At 46.8% G+C, this 17,060-nt stretch overlaps 1 protein-coding gene across 1 annotated transcript; it reads right to left on the bottom strand.

Annotated features, from left to right (window-relative positions):
- Positions 1 to 5,591: 5,591 nt before the first annotated feature.
- LOC140695575 (protein phosphatase 1H-like) lies at positions 5,592 to 16,418 on the bottom strand (the record flags this gene model as incomplete). The annotated part of the gene is made up of 3 exons (XM_072958273.1): positions 5,592 to 5,650; positions 7,138 to 7,250; positions 16,074 to 16,418. Coding segments are annotated over 3 exons (517 nt in total), but the record flags the coding sequence as incomplete, so codon positions are not given.
- Positions 16,419 to 17,060: the final 642 nt, after the last annotated feature.

Below are 17,060 nucleotides of genomic sequence, written 5' to 3'. Positions count from 1 at the left end.
ACCCCAATCCCTAGCTGTCATCCACCTTATTCTTCAAAGGCTACAGCCTATGGTTACATTAGGTCCTGGTGTTTACATCACACTACTGACCAGGTTGAATTCACTGTCTGCTTAAATACATTTTTAAATGTTTTTTAACCATGGATAAGCTGAAACCACTGATAAGCTTTGTTCCCCGACTGTGCTAGTTTCCCACCTGACCCTGTTCAAGAGGTATTAATTACACTCTACCTTGACTACGGTTAAACTTCACCTAGTTAGGTCTGGCCCACCTTCCCAGGCATGAGAGGTCTTTTTGAATCTTATTTCATCTTGGTTTCACATCATCAGCAAATTAGATGATTATTTCTTGGAAATCTTGGTGGAGGTTAGAGTGGCCCAAAGATAAAGCCTTAGGTTGGTCACCAGAAAGTTCCTTCCTGTCACTGCCTTCTTGGCAGCCAGGGATAGATAAAGCCACTGTCCTAACCACAGTCATCTCATGCCAACGTTTGTAGCTGCAAATGCTCCACCTCTACAAACTCCACGAGACTTCCCAGCCCCTAGGAGCACAGTGAAGTTGTTAAGTGCATCCCTTGTTGGGATGGGGAACCACAGCCAAAGGCCCAATGAAAAGAGACCAGAAGTCCACACTTCTGGGGGGCATGTCTGATCTATTTCAGGTAAGGGAATCCTAGCCCAGTGTAGGGTGGGATGGGGTGGGTTTCAGAGCCACCCCGTAGTCAGCAGGAGTCTGAGATGAGGAGCTATATCATGCAAGAAATCCTTACCCCAACTTCCACTTCTCAAAGAAAAGGACCTGTATCCCAGAATATCATTCTGGCAAGAAGGAATCCACTGACAGAGGAGCAGGCGGGGCCCCCCACCTCAGGCAGCCACACTGCAGAGCATCAGGGGTGAAACGCTGCCACAGGAGTGCCCCCGGCATGCGGTACAGGGCTGCAGCCGAGGCAGCTAGATGCTGACAGGGTTCCAAGTTTGATGCTTTAGCCTCAGGCTGGGAAGAGCTGTAATTTTTATACCCTGAGGACACACAGGCTCCTTCCCTGCTCCCTCAGATGCCCAGTGGTAGACTTTAAAGCAGTAGTTCTTCCACAAGGCAGAATCACCCGTAGGGCTTATGCTAACACAGAGTGCTGGGCCCCACCCCCGGGGTTCTGTTTAGTAGGTCAGGGGTGGAGCCGTAGAATTTCCTTTTCTCGTTGACAGTTGCCACTGCTGCTGGTTTAGGGACGACACTTTGAGAACCACTGACTTAGGGCAAAGGGTGACCGGGGGAAGGTGGCAAAAAATCCAAAGGGAAGAGACAAGGAGGAAGTCCAGCGAGAGAAGGGCCTCCGGTGCCCTCTGCGTAGACAGTGAGCAGTTTGACAGGAAGAGCAAAGACTGATTTGAGCCATCACGTGGTCTCCATGCCTTTGCAGATACATATTTATGATCATCTGAAAGTTGCATTTTCTTTCTGCTAATCCCTTCTATAGGTTACAGGGATAGCTAAGGGGTTATATGGGGGGGGTGATGCAGAAAAAAAGGTCCAAACAATTCATCTTTCATAGTAGACAATGGTGGTTAACTGTGTTTTCCTATTTTTTAGACATTTGTCAAAGAAAATGAGAGCTGTGGTGAACTTAATGAAGTTGATGGAAGGAGATCAAATCTATTTCTGAACTCAGAGGAAGGCTACTATCAAAGCAAGAGCTCCCTGGCAGGTGTGGGCAGATGAACCACTTTCTAGCAACAAGCAGTTTCAGGAAGGTTCTGTACTGGCCACTGGCGTCCATGAACATTAAAAGGAAAGACAGTTCAGAAATGAATAGTTCTTTGCATTCCCTTGGGTTGGAGGCAGTAACAGTTTCAGCACCTTATTCCTAGCAAAGGGGAGAAGCCTGAGAGAGAAGATACGGCAGATATGTCACTGGTTTTAAATCAAGAGATCTAAGTTGTTTTTATACCTAATTCCTGTCCTCAAGAAAATTTCGACTTGCCTGAGGAATTCACTTCTGAATGCACATGGAAAACTTCAACTTAAATGAGGCTAATTCTGCAAAATTAAAAATGAAGGAAAGAGATAAGAAAGGAAATCATCTTGGCTGGACATACTGGCTTTGTTTTAAGGATGATTCCTGGGCCACCTGTTAACACAGCTGTTTCGTGGACACATTCAACCTTCTCAATCTTTTCCAAGGAGGACCTTCAAGATCACAAAGATGACCTCATACTCCTCAGAGCCTATGACTCATCTTGAAAAAGTCTGCAAGATCCTTGCTGACAGAGAAACTGTACCCACAACAAAATGGGGGGGGGGCTGAATTTGTGGCAGTTATCACCCAGAAAACACTGTTACTTTATCATCAACATGAAAACACAAAATTTCAAATGTCCTCAAAAAACCTTGGGACCTTGGGAAGGGGGTGGCGGCCCTGCGTTTGAGGAAGCAGCACTGCCTAGATCATAAATGAGTGAACCGGGCCCCCCAAAGCTACTATGCTTCATGACAGCAATGCATTCAAAATGGCTTCTAAGTGCACCCATCCATTCAGCTGCACCCCAAAACCCGTTTTAGGTGAAATTAAAGATGCCATTGATTGTAAGATGTGTCAGCATTTTACATCCAAATAGGAAAGAAAATGTCAATTAGAAACTAGTGATTTTAGAGATGTTAAAATGTGAAAAACAAAAACACCCTGCGAGTCTTAGCCTGGGTGGGACATCCCAGGGGATGGCACTGTGACTGAGAACGTGGGGCTCGGATTTCCAGTCTTGGGTGGGATGGCAGCCCAGCCCTGCAGTGGCTGTGGGGCCCTGCCCTTCGCTGTGCTGCTACAATGCCTACTTCTCACTGAACTGCTGACAGAACTAAGTATGATTCCCTGTTACAGTATTTAACATGTGCCCCGCACTTATCAGCTGTCTTATTCCTGCTGTTACTTAAATCTGGCAAGCATGGAATCATGAACTTAACAAATCCTAAACAGTTCTCTTTACTCTGAATGGGTTTATTTAGTCTCAGTTGCCAAATCTTTAGACATTGTTTGAAATAAGTGGTAACGGCTTGGCGTCCTCAGTGCCTAGCACTCTAGAAATAAAGGGAAATAATCTTCCAAAATGGAGTTGAAGCATCTTCTTAAACCGAAGGATCAGAGCCCTGCTGAGCAGAGCGGATGACTCAAATACAATGGGTGATAGTTTGCATATTGCTTTGCATGGCATTTGCATGCCACCAGTTCATTTTTGCTTGAAGTGGAAATCCGCCCACCATCTGCTTCTTTCCTAGTGCCTCACGATCCCCTAGGTGTTGAGATGGCTGCTTTGGAAAAAACTGAGCAACTGGCGTGCATCAAGTCATTAGCGCCCGTGCCCCCGTGGCTGGCTACCTCAGCTGTGGAGGGAAGGGCACGTCTGTCCCGGGCTGCACCACCTGGCATCACTGTGGACCATCCTACAACAAGGGTGGTCGCTGACTCAGAAACCGGTAAGCCACATCCAGCACCAGGCAGCTTCTCCTGAACACAACCCCCCAGCACACATGCGCCTGATGGTAAATCAGATGATTCACAGCTCACTAAGCAGCTCAGGAAACAGTTCCTGACCACCAGGAGTTTCCAAACCAAACCAGTGCAAAGCGTCTCTTTTCCTGAGCGTGAATAATTATGGGGCAGTGCGCTTATGACAAAGGTTCGCTTCACTCTCAAAATTCTCAAGATTTAAAGCAAACATACAGCCAGCCAGTATCTTGTAATAAAGAAGAAAAATTAGCACTTAATCAGGGCCCTGTTGCCAGAATCCTCTGACGGCAAGGATCATTTGTTTAAATTGAGCCCTCAGATTAATGACTACTTGTCCAGAAGTGATAATGGACCTACATTTAATACAGGTCCGATCGAAGTCCATGAAGTTGTTTCTTGGGAGTAACTGAGTATATTTGTAAACTCCGACACCTCTATTATGTTATTAGCACATAAACTAGGCAATGACCATACAGAAGATGGTATCAAATATCTACTGCTCACACAAGAGCTGAAAATACCCTAGTGCGTAAGTGTCCCGTAAGTCACCTTTGGACGGTGCATACAAACACCAACTCATACTGTTTTCAGGCTTCTATATGACAGAGGACCCTATGTGAACAGCAAACCCAACCTTTCAGCCACAAAACCCAAATTCCTATCTGGATACTGGGGCCAGAATACTATAAATATAATTAAGCTGATCAGGTTTTTAGAGGTGCTATTTTCTCGTAGGTAATGGGGGAGGGGGTGCTTCACAGTTTCAATAAACATAAAGTACCAGTTAAGCTTTTGGGTTTACTGGGAATAACATGTAAAACATCACACTTTTATGGACTCAGAAACATCGGGACTTCAGTTACTCGAAAATTTTAGAAACTGACTCTAAGAAAGATAAAATTACCAAAAGATTAATAACCTTTAAAGGACTGCTTAACTTTTCAAAAGTGTCACTCCTCCTAGTGACAATCTTTAGAATGCCAGAAACTTAAGAAATTAATATTTAGTCCAATATCACCATTGTTATAGCTGCGGAAATTGAGATCTAGGCTAGAAATTGGCATCTTAAAAAGGAAGTGGGGCAAAAGTCCAGAAGATGAACAGCTGGGACTGGCTAGTCCTGGACAGGGGACAGGAGACAGGAGCTTCTGGAAAACGAGCCTGAAGCCCTGACTGCCTGGGTAGGGGGCTCTGTTAAGGAGCTCGGGGCTTTGAAGGAAACTTCAAAAATGAGGACAGGGCAGCGGGGAGGAGCTGCTTCTCTGAAAAGCATAATCCAACAAAAAGAGATTCTGGGCCTGGAAGCTGGGTTACCTTCTGAGTCCGGGGTCACCGGGTGAAAGGCACCTCCCTGGGACAAGGGGTGGGCCTGGCCCCAGGGAACAAAGCGTTCAGTCTTAGTCACTGGAAGAGTCAGAGAAGCAAACTCATCTCGAAAAACTCGGAACTAGACATCAAAACCAAAGGTGAGTATGAGTGCAAAGGCTGAGTCATCAATTCAGCCCTGCTCAGAACAGAAACGGATCATCTCCGGGGATGCTCATCTGTCTCCAGCAAGCTCAAGACCTAGAACGCAACAAGGGCCCAGAGGCCGGCTCCTCAGTGTGTGCCTTACAAGGCCCCTAGAGGCAAGAATTCCTATACATTTTTTTTTAATTGAAATATAGCTGATTTACAATGCTGTGTTAGTTTCTGGTGTATAGCAAAGTGATTCAGTTACACATACATACTCTTTTTCATAATTTTTCTCATTATAGGTTATTACAAGATATTGAACATAGTTCCCTATGATATACAGTAGGGCTTTGTTGATTATTTTATACACAGTAGTTTGTACCCGCCAATCCCAAACTCCTAATTTATCCCTCCCCACCTTTCTCCTTTGGTACCCGTAAGTTTGCTTGCTAAGTCTGTGAGTCTGTTTCTATTCTGTAAATAGGCTCATTTGTATCATTTGGGGATTCCTTTTTTTTAAGGTGCTCCAACCCTAGTGCAGGAATGGAAGAGGAGCAGATGTGATGGTGACTCTCTGCTTGCCCCCACCCTCGAGATGTGGTCTTGGCCTGTGTCTGCACCCTGGCTCACCGACATCTATGACCCTGCACTCCCTGGGTTTCCTGTCGCCTGGCTTCCAATAGGAAGCCCTGGCAAGAGAAAGGAGCACAGAAGAGGCAGAAGTCAGGGTACATCCTCCCCTTCTCTCCCTGCGCAGGGGCCCTCCTCAGTGGCCCACTCTCCTGGGCTCTGCGGTAGCATGTTCTCCCTGGACCCTGCAGCCGAGGATGGTAAAGCCTTCCTGGGTCTCAGTACTCCTAGCTGGTTCCCCTTCCCTCTTTCATTCAGTTGATCCACATGAGGGGGAGTCTGTCTCCTGCCAGGACCACTAGAAATGAAGCCCTGAGATACTAAACACGGCATCTTATACTTCCATTTACCTGGAAATATTTTATATTGAAACTGAAGTATCTTGTATAGCAGAATGGAAATCTACATAAACAATAAAAATAAACGGGCCTTCAAAAAAACATCAATCTTCAAACCCCATAAACACTGCTGCCTTGGCAGGTCACTCTCCTTTGGTCTTGGGAACCTTTAGTGGGACGACTGGGAGAGGATGCTTAACCACGGTATCTGGAAGCTTCCTCACGCTCTGTTGCTCTGTAACTGGAATTCCTCGACTGCCCGAGGGAGGTGGCCTTCCAGGCAAGGCAGTTACAACCTGACAGAGACAGAAAAGGGGGTGGGGCCCCACCTTGAGGAGGGTCAGACCAAGCAGCGGTGCTGAGAAGAGGCATGTGACCCAGAAGAAGGAGATGGAGGAATGGCAGCAACCCAAGACCACGTAGAGAAATCACTCGTCCTCTGAGGACATCACGATTAGAGGCCAGTACTTTGCTGTCAGAATAAAGAGTCGGCCTTTAGCAAAAAGCCCTGCTATAAAGCCAACATATTTCGTTACTAAAGGGGCAGAGAAGTCGGTAACACCTATCAGAACACTTTTCACAAAGTCTGTAATTTAAAAATTCCCACCTAAAGTGAGGACTCATCGGTTATTTAAAAGACAATTAAAAAACACGTATTTATCTTATTCCTGTTAATGCTGAATAGAGTAAGGATTAACCATAATCTCGTGGCCAAAGTTCCTTTCAGCTGAACCGGGAAGCGAGGAGAACGCAGGCGCACGCGCATAAAAGGGGCACTGCCCAGGCTTCCTGGAGGGGACGCGAAACCAGCCCCAGCCGGGGAGCCCTCCCTGGTTCCCCCCAGATACCCACTTCATTCAGATCCCTTTCCTCCCTCCTTGTCTCTTGCATATACTTAGCCCCTGCTGAGCTTTCACTGAAAAAAACACCAGGTTCTGAAGTCAAAGGACGTCTGGGTACCACTGGTGCAGGTAAATCCCAGGTGTACCCGTGAACGCCACTGCGGGCAGCTAAGCAGAAGGCGATCTGTACCTTTTGATTGAGGAGGCTTCTTAAAGGCATTTTTAATCAGATGTAGAAGGCTTATCTTCCTCAATATCTAATCCCAAGCAGAACTATCTTATTTCTAATCATTTAACTTCTCTAAAAAGATACAAAGTACAGGAAGGCATCAAATGTTAGGAAGAACCGGCCACGGATCTGCTTACCTGCTATCTCCAGCGTTTGCCACGTACAGCTTCCCCAGAAGGCAAACCACAATGAGCGCTGTGCAGCCACCAGATATATTATATGAACTCCTCTCTCGTTCTATCTGTAGGTCCTGGAGAAGAAAACAAAGACAGTGCTGGATTGTACAAGGACTCGCATCAAAGACTTCCTCAGCACAGCTCTGAGAGTCTGTGCTTCAAAGAACAGACAGGAACATCCTTGGTACTGGCCCTTACCCTGCCTGATGCTCATTTCTGGGGAAGACACTGGCACAAAAGTGTCACCGACTAGACCATCTGTGGACCAGAGACAGGAAACAAGGGAAGGCAGACAGATTTAATCAGATAAAAATGAGAAGAATAAAACCAATTTATTCAACAGATATCATGGCTTATGGAAAATTTAGTCTTTGCATGGATGGCCTGAGCTGCCATGTGCAAAACAGAAAGGAGAGGCTGATAACACCAAGCGGTTGGACCTGATCAGCGTTTTTAATCCCCAAGGCTCCAGTTAATGATTTCCTTTACACCTGGATAAGAGAGGAGACTTGAAGGACAGTGTCCTCAGTTCCACGCAGGCAGGACTCCACCCCATCTTCCCGATCAGACAGAAGCTTCAGAACTCTGACCTGACTTCCTTTTCCCAAGGGACTAATTCGCAAGAGTGACACACACGCACAGTGACAGCCAACGTTCAGTGAGCACTTCCTCTACGTCAGGCAGTACGCGAGGCACTTTACATGTAGAATCACACCTCATCTTCACAACTGTATTATTAACCTGACTGTTCAGATGCAGAGAAGTGGGGGAGGTGCCCACAATGACGGGGCTGGAGTCTGGGTTCCAACCTAGTTCTCCTCCTCTGAAGTCTAGTACTTATTACCTGCCACCTAATGAGGTCTCCCCAAGAAAACTAGAACGAGACCCACACTTCTACTGACAGACGTACGTCACCCTCAAGACAGACGTCCTTGTGAGACTCTGTGCCGGTGATGGAGGCCAGGGTTCCGAGACCTCAGAAATATGGGAGTTGAGTTACGAACATAAACTGAATGCTCGCTAAAATAATGCCAAACATCCCCAATGACACCTGCTGCTGGGGCCGAGGGAGGGAGAAGGAGGGCTGGGTACAGGGGAGGAGGAGCTGGTGCCCTGGCTGACCGAGGGCCGGGGCAGCTTTGTGATTCTGAGAAACCACAGAATTAGAACTCAGCTGCTTCTGCCAGCCTCCTGATGGGAAGGGGAGATGATCATTAATTCTGTATCTACCGGCAACAGCTCCAGAGGCCAGAGGTGGTAGTAAGAGGTTAGGTAAATTGCCAGTGAGCAACTGGGAACAGGAGAAAAGCCTGAGCTGAGGATACAGATTAAGCACAGGATACTGATCAAAAAGTAAGTAGAGAAAAAGTGCAAAGACCTGGGAGAAAGGACGATAGCGGGAATGAGCTGGGAGAAGGGGAAGGCAGAGGACCCAGGGAGAGGGGTAAGAGCATGTGCTGTGGGATGTGGTGGCTTAGAAGCAAGTGAAGAAAACTTCCAATAAGGGACAGAGGGGACGGCAGTATCAGAGCTGCAGACGGGTCACGTGTGAGGACCACCTTCAAAGACCACACTGAATTATAAATCAATAAAAAATGTTAAAAAAAAAAAAGACCACACTGAGTTTTTAAAAGTTAGTTACAAACTCTGTATAAATTAGCTTAAAGGACTGAGATGAGGATTAAATTAGATGATGTGGGGGAGGGGCGGGGCAGACCATCGAGACCCTTCCCGCGGCCTGGACCCCATGGGTGAGAGCAGAGACCTCTCTCGCTCACTGTTAGACCCTCAACACCTATCCTGGGTCAGGTAAGCGGTAGTTTAATAAATGTTTGTTACATTTCAGTGATCTCCTTGTCACTTCACCTCTGCCTTAACATGCGACATGTGTCCCACAATTCACAAATGAAAGCTTACAAGACGAATGAATGCTGAGGCAATAATGAAGCAGGAACCCAGGCTTCTGATCAAATGCCGTCAACTGACAAGAACAAATGAATGGTTATCAGAACCCAAGCAGGGATGGCAGGAGGCTGGGGGCAGCGGGGGCTAGGGGCATGGATGTCAGGAGGGAAAGACTGTCACAAGAAAGTGAAAGAGGAGAAAGAAAACATCAAGACATCGGAAGTTCCAGAAGTTCCGTGTGTTTAACCTTCAAACAATGCATCAAAACAGAACCAAGAGCCCTAATCACAAAGGGTTTTGTGGGTAGATTTATTCAAAAATTTTTGCATTTAAATAAACGATAGAAAGTTTATATTATGATAGATACGTATTTCATCAAATTAACACAGAAACTGGTCTACAAAGTCCGCACCCAGCACTGCTGTATTTAATACACTGGAAAGAACTACTCCAGCTCCAGAAATTATTCTTTCACATCCAGAACCCATCTTTGTTTGAACACCTAAAGTCTGAATTAAAAATTAAAAAAAAATTTTTTTGTGGGGGGAGGTAATTAGGTCTATTTATTTATTTATTTTCAGGAAAGACAAATTTGATGAAAAGTCCCTTAAACACCCCACGGCTTGAGTGCTGTATACGGCCTGGAATGTGAACGGCGCTCAACAGACTGACACCACTGGGTGTGCTCCGAAAGGGACACATGAGTCCATGAGAAAGAACCATCTCTGTAAATGATTCCGCCCAGACTCAAGCTTCTTCTGCATCGTTGGTGCCTTATTTATCACAGTTTACATCACAAGAAAATCTGATTATAAAATTATTTAATTCTTAAAAAAAAAAATCAAGCCAGAGTGTCGGACACTAAGAGTTCCTGCTTCAGCAAAGTCCCCATTTGCCTTTAATTTGGGGGGAAACGTGGCAGTTAGCTGGCCCAGTGACCCCCCTTGCTATTCCATTCACAGCGTAAGGCAGTGTTTTTCTAATTGATTTCCTCCTTTCTTTCATCTGGTCCTACGTTTCAACTACCTTCCCTCCGTGGTTCCCCCGGCATAAGGAATGCTAAATTTGGCAACACTTCCACAGAAGTCTAGCTATTTTTTTATCCAAGAAACTCCACTAATGTGTTCAGGCGTTCATCACCTTCCCTCTTTGTGTGGTAATACACATGTGTGCGCTTACACACACGCACCCACGGTAATTACAATGTGTGCTCGCTGAGATCACTGTGACAAGAATTTGAGAGATGTGTTTCCGCAGACTTCACCCCCCACCCGCAAGGTCTCACTGACATGAAAATACGCTCTTCCATTTCTTCTAAAACTGGGTGTAACTAGAGCATATTCTAAAAATAAGTGCTTCCCCCTCCCCTCCCTAGAAGCCAAAATAGCACATTTATTTTTTCCTCCACCACCTACTCCTCTTGAAAAGATGTTTCACCAAATCTTAGTACTGAGAGGAACATTAAAGGACCATCTGGGTGGTTCTTTTACTACCAGATCAAACACAATAAATGAAGTCAATAAAGATATATTTACTGTAGAATTAACTACCTAATTTCTTTAAACCCTCAACCTTTCCAACTAGCTTAATCTTTTCACATGCTAGTTTTAAAAAAGTACATAAAAATGTAGTTTTTTTTTAAACCCTCAAGAAGTTTGGGTATTTTTCCCAACGATCAAGGAAATCATAGAAAAACTGTCGACGGCTTTTGTGCTCAACAAGGTCCGATTTGGAGTATTTTCCTCCATTTTAGTTGTCACGAGCCCCAAGACATAAGTCTAGAATAAATTACCCACAAAACACACGCACATACTATCATTCCTTTGTAAGTATGGTCTAAAAGGATCAACTTAAATGACTCCAAAGATTCAATTGACAAGATAATTGATTTATCTGCTCAATCAGGAGTCCCTCTCGAGGCTACTTTCTACTCAGCAGGACTGATTTCTCCCGTGTTATGTCTAAATATTGCATTTAAGTGAGGTTTATCTCTAAATCAAAGAACGGATCCAATGTCTAAGGCCTGGGGTTTTATTTTGCTCCTTTTTGTTGCAAGGAAGAGTGCAATGAAGGGGAAAAAGAGGTGTGTGTGAAATGAGACTAATTCAGCGGGAAATAATTGCAAGAAAGAAAATATGTTGCTCAGGATCGCTGTAATTTGGTTTGAAAGTCTCAGAGATGGTGCAACTCCAGGGTCATTCTTTGTCTCCTACCAATTTCAGGTTGCAAGAGAAAAGCAGTATCAAACAACAGAAGGGAGTGAGTGTTGGGTAGTTTCAATAGGGCTTGGCAGCTGCCCCTAAGTGGGTTAAACATGGTTCTGAGCACATTGCTAATAGTGTCAGTCACAAATAATAAGATTCTGCATGGTTTTAGTATCTGGGCCTGCTTTTGGTTTATTCTGAGGACAAGCCAATCTGTCAGCCAGGCAATGGGAAAGGGAAAAACCAGTACTGCCTAATATTGCCACCTGCTGGCTACTAGTGGAATCACATGCCTTTTTTTTTTTCTTGGAGGAACTTTCTGTTCTATCAAAAACAAAGACAAAAAACCCTCCAGCTTAAATACAGACATACAGGTCCACTTACCACGAATATCCTAGTTTTCAAGACCACTAGGATTTATAAGCTATAAATAAGCTCTGCATTCATCCTCCTTTCCCATCATCTTGTCACCATATGGAGTTTCGTTTTTTTTTTAACCAACAAAGCCAAGCTGAGTGGTATTTCCGACCATTACTCAGTGATAGGAAGATGTACGGCAGTTTTACAAGTTAAAATATTGCCATTTTCCTCCCTTCATCACAACCAGACTTCCAAATGTTCTTCACCGTGGCGAGGACTCTACGACCACACTGAAGAAGAAGCAGGGCAGAATTTTGAGATTCTTCTGCCTGTGTCCAGAACTCAGTTCCCGTAAGTGGGAGGTCAAGGGCTCACCACTGCGGACTTGGTTCTGATTCTGAGGAGGGCAAAGGCCCGCTGCAACTACACCTACACCGGAAGTGACTCCCGACATGGGCGTGAAATGCTGACACCCCTGTTGTGGCGCGTGGGGCAGCAGGGTGCCGACCGACACCGGGACTTAGAAGACATTTATCTTCTTCACAACGGTCACCCCGGGCCAGGCAACAGCCTAAACACAGCTGTGGGAAAACTCAGCCAGGAAAGCAGGGTGCTGGTACAAAAGTGCGACTGGGAAGCAGAGATGAAGGCGGAAAGTTCCTAAGATGCTGGTCTTTTTGGAAGGCAGGGTTCATCTTCCACGGTGGACACAGGAGGAGTGGACGATGCAAGCTTCTCACACGCTGAAGGGAGTTCCAGGAGGAGACACAATAGGGGCCGTGGGGCCAGCACGTGTTAGAGGCCAGAGGTCACCTTCTCACAAGCCACGCACTGTGCCAGGCACCCCAAGGATCAGAGAGAAAGAGAAAACAGTGCCTTCAAAGAAGCATCCAGAATTGGATGAAACCTATCATCTCCCCTCATCCTTGGCATCTTCCCCCCGGCTGCGTTAGTATTTTTCAACAAGTACCTACTTCTTCCTAGAAAAAAGTACTATTTATTCTGGCCTGGTGTTTCTGAATCTTTTTAATCAATTCTCTCTTTGAGACAGATAGCAACATTTCCCTTAATGCCACTTAGAATACTGAAACCAATGAGATATTATATACCTCTATGTTCCTCTAAGGTGACTACAAGTGCTCCCAGATATAAAATCAAATCTTTTACTGCTGGACCCCCATGGCATCTAGAAGAACGCTGGCTATAAAATATAAGCTCAATAAACACTAGTGACTGAGACGGGCATTGGTGGGAGGTGGGGAGAAAGAGAGAGCAAAGACCTCTGACTGGATTTTGCTAAACTGTCGTAAATAAAGCAGAACCCCAAACGAAAGGCCAGCTTTGCCTTTAAAGGTATCTGAAGTTACATTCTGAATCTCAGGAGGGGCAGCTGCAAAAAAGCATCAGTGAGGCAAATTTGAGGCTTAGGTGCTGGGCCTCGGGAATTCTTAGGGATTAAAAGTGAAAAAGAAGCAAGAGAGCCACAAAGCAGAAAAGGCTGAATCTTATCCAATCTTGAGTTTTCCTATCACAGAGGATCCGAACGGCATACAACCTGCAATGCCTAGAGAACAGCTAGAAACAGGAACGTTGCAAAGGGGCTGGCTGTGTAAGGCAAAAAATTAGGAATGACTCGGCAATTCCCAACCTGCCCCTCCCTGAAAGGCCTGAGGAGGAACTACCAAGGTCAGGCCAACAGCGTAAGGACGTCAGCCGTGTGCCAAGCATGGCAAAGAACTCACGCTGACCTTCAAACACTGACTCTCAAAAACCTGATATTGAGAGAGGGAGGAAAGAAAACGAATTCTTTACGGGTTGGCAAGGGCCTTCCGGATCATTCAATCAAGAGTACGCTGTGTAACTGTGCTTTAAGTTCTGAACCTCAGCCCAGACTATTTAATGGTTAAGTCAGGCACATTTCTGTGATGCGGGAGAGATTTTTCCTGAAGTCCCTGATGAAACAAAGAAAAAAATGAGAGCATCTCTCTATAATTAGGGTAGACATAAGACATTATTTGGACAGGGACGCTTGTGAGAGTACAAGGGGACAATATTCGTAACTATTCTGGGCCAAAAGGCATCAACTGGCTCAGTCCCGAGCAGAGCAGGAGGTAGGGCCACCCTGCCAGGAACAGGAGAACCAAGGAATGGTGAGCTTTCTCACTTAATATGGCCAAGCACACGGTGCAAAGTCCAGGCAGGCCTGTGTCACACTGGGGGCTAGAGAGACAATCTGGGGAAAAAGTAAGCTTGAAGAGGAAGCTGTAACGTGGAATGGGTTGGAAAAGAGCAGATATGGCTTAAAACCCCAAAATTCTAGTATAGCACAGGCTGGTTACAGACAGCCTCTCCAGCTCACCTTACATCATTCCTGCCCTTGAAATCTGTCCTCTGCCCACAGTGGACATCAGCTTGCTGCCTCTGGCCCATGTGGGTTCTCTCACATAGATGGTTTCCTCTCCCCAGAAGGCTCTCCAGGCGCCCACGTTCTGTCTGCCTTATTCCTACTCCCCGAGCACCACTTCTCCGAGGACCCTTCGCTTCATCTCTTTAACAGAGTCCTACTTCACCCTGCAGTTCCTCCTCTCAAGGCCCATCCCATTTACATTTTACTTGTTTAATACCCGCCTTTGCCTAATTTCTTCAATGCTCTTTTCCCAATGAGGCCTGGGTTATAGTTTGATCCTAATGAATACTTATTGATGGAATGAATTACATGGGGAAGTGAAATGATCTTTTCGCTGGCAACTAAGAAACTTTCTGGTAGTGAACTAGTTCGTGAAAAGCTGAAAAACTTTCAAAAACGAAAAATGAGGCTCTTTACTAAGTATTTTTCTGAGGGAGACTCCCACGTCAGGTAGTTTTACCCTGAGCCATTGATGGGCAGAAACAGCCTGAGACGGGTGTGGAGGCCTGACTCAATGTGACACTGCCCTCTAGTGGATGAAACTGAGAATACAGCAGTTGGAAGTAAATGATGTCCCATGACACTCACTAGTCATCACTGAAAGAAATGAAAAAACCCAAAGTTTCTTTTGTTTTTCACTTCTATCACGTAAGCTGACTTTTTCTCCCACTAGGAGGACAGTCCACTGTCCAATTTCCACCTCGAATGAATATTTAGCTTTCTGAGCACCTGTGTTTACAGCTGTTCACATCAGAAAGCTGGAGAGGATTTTATACCAAGCCTGAGTAGGAGTCAATTTCACTACCCTCATCCTTTTTTCCTAAATAATCTTTTCCAGGCTCCTGGTATTTTTCTTGGGATTGAAGGCGACCAGATACTCCTGAGACAGAGATGCATTTTAAACCACCTGCTACTCAAAGGGTAAATACCTATGTGACAAGAAGAGAAATGCTGGGACCAAAAGAGAAATGAGTTAAAGTGAGGAGAGAGGGCAGATTAGAGGTGCGAATACATGAACTATTTTTGCCTTATAAATCAGTCAGAAGATGCAGTTCAGTATTATCTACTTTCCTCCTCTCATGAGCACTCTACCTGGCATGGTGAGAGGCTGGAGTCTGGAGTGTGCCTGGTGGGCGCCCTCAGTTCTGGAGTGACCTCTGTAGCTGCTCTTGCTTAAGAGCTCGTCATCTCTTTTTCATCTCCAGGTTTTAACGACAATACTGCCCACTCGCTTGACTCTAGTCCTCCTGGCATCTGTACTTATCTCTTACTCTATCTGCACACAGGCTGCTCAGGAGAGAAAAATCTTTGGAGCCTAAATAACTGCCTCAGTAGAACGTGAGCTCAGAGCGGGAAGGAGATGGCGCAGAACAGACCTTCTGTGTGATTCTCACCAGGCAGACGGACAGCAGGGCACACAGCGGGGGGCAGCTGAGTGCCCTGAGTTCTCAAGAGGCGAGGCTGAATCCCTGGACCAGACATATTCAAATTTAAATGTCCAAACAAATCCATGTCCCCAAGTAAAACAAGCAATTCTTAGAAACCGGCCCCCCCTTGCTTTAAGGAGTGGGAACCACACTGTCAATCACGGGGGAAACCTGTTCTCAGATTAGATGTGTACGGGAGGCGCACTTTTGAGCACTCTGCTACAAGCTCTGGTTCCCCAAACACCTGGAACTCATACGCGCATGTAAAACAGGTGGCAAGCACGCTCACATTTCAGTTAAGTGGAACCGCAGAAGCGCCGGCAGAAAGAGCCGCAGTAGCACGCCCACCCCATGCACTGCCCCTCTCCCCTCTCCCCTCTCCTCCATTTTTGCCAGCACTGGATGCTGGAACTCGCGTGCTGCCCACCTCTTTTGAGAACGAAAGCCCCGCTGTGAAAGGGAGAAGGCGGAGGGGACCAGGCCGCAAGCGGACAGGCCAGAGACACGCCCTTCCCGGGAACTGCCTAAGAAGCAAGGCTGTGGCTTCCGCGACCGCCCGGCCCCTGGCGCCCGGGGATCTTCGGCGGTACCTACCATTTCCTTGAACGCACTTTCCAGAGCCCCGATGACGAGGCACTCGTGCGGGATCTTCTTCTCGGTGAAGAAGCGCGTGGGGGGCGTGCTGGGGGAGCCCGGGGCGCCCACCCCTCCGCGGAGCGAGGCCGCCCGGGTCAGAGTCCGGCTGTTGGCGGGCGCGTGGTCGGGCTCCTCGCCCAGGCAGGTGGGCGGCAGCACGGCCGAGTTCTTCAGGATCTCCACGATGTCCTGCAGCTGCTCCGTGACGTGGTGCTGCAGCAGGCGGGAGGCCACCACGGCGGCCCCGGACCCCGCATGACCGTCGAACAGCGACCAGTAGTGGCAGGACATGCCTTCTGATTCCTGCGGGGAGAGGGTGGCAGGGAGGAGTGAGAACCCCAGTGGCCACGGCCCCAGGGGGAGGGGACGCCTCCAGGGCTCCCGGCACCCCCCCTGACGGTCCGTCTCGGGCCTGCAAACAAGGAGGGTCAAAACAGGGCAAAACACTCAGGGAAGGGTCCCCGGATCCGGCACTACTGTCACCATCACCCAAGGGATAAAGCGGTCCCTGCCTGTCCACCCAGGGGAGGAGCCCAGGTCACCATCTGCTCAGTTACTACTTGGGTCCAGATCTACTTTCATGCGATGTATAGAAGTTAGAGGTTACAGCTCCATACAAACAGGTAAAGTCTGTACAATTTCAACATCTAACTCCTCACCTCCTTTCTACTGCAGCCCCAGAGGAGGTTTGGCCTGGAGTCTTTGGAGGAAGTTTGGCCCTTTTTGCAGGCTTTTCAAGGAGAAATAAGTAGACCCATTCCCCTCCCCCTCCCCCTGGGCTTTACGCTCTCAGATAATTGCCCCATCTGCCTACGTCTACATCCTGAATTTTTAGAGCATGTTTCCCCCTTAGACACCCAGTCTAGTCCAGCCTTTAAAGGATGCAAGCAATTCAAATCTCTTCGTATTTCCTACTTCCCTCAGTTTCCCAGCTGTCACTCAGCA

The sequence above is a fragment of the Vicugna pacos genome, unplaced genomic scaffold (genome assembly GCF_048564905.1).
Source record: "Vicugna pacos unplaced genomic scaffold, VicPac4 scaffold_441, whole genome shotgun sequence".
NCBI lineage: Eukaryota > Metazoa > Chordata > Mammalia > Artiodactyla > Camelidae > Vicugna > Vicugna pacos.
Note: the sequence above shows the minus strand (reverse complement) of the source record. Positions and strands in the feature narration are given on the sequence as shown.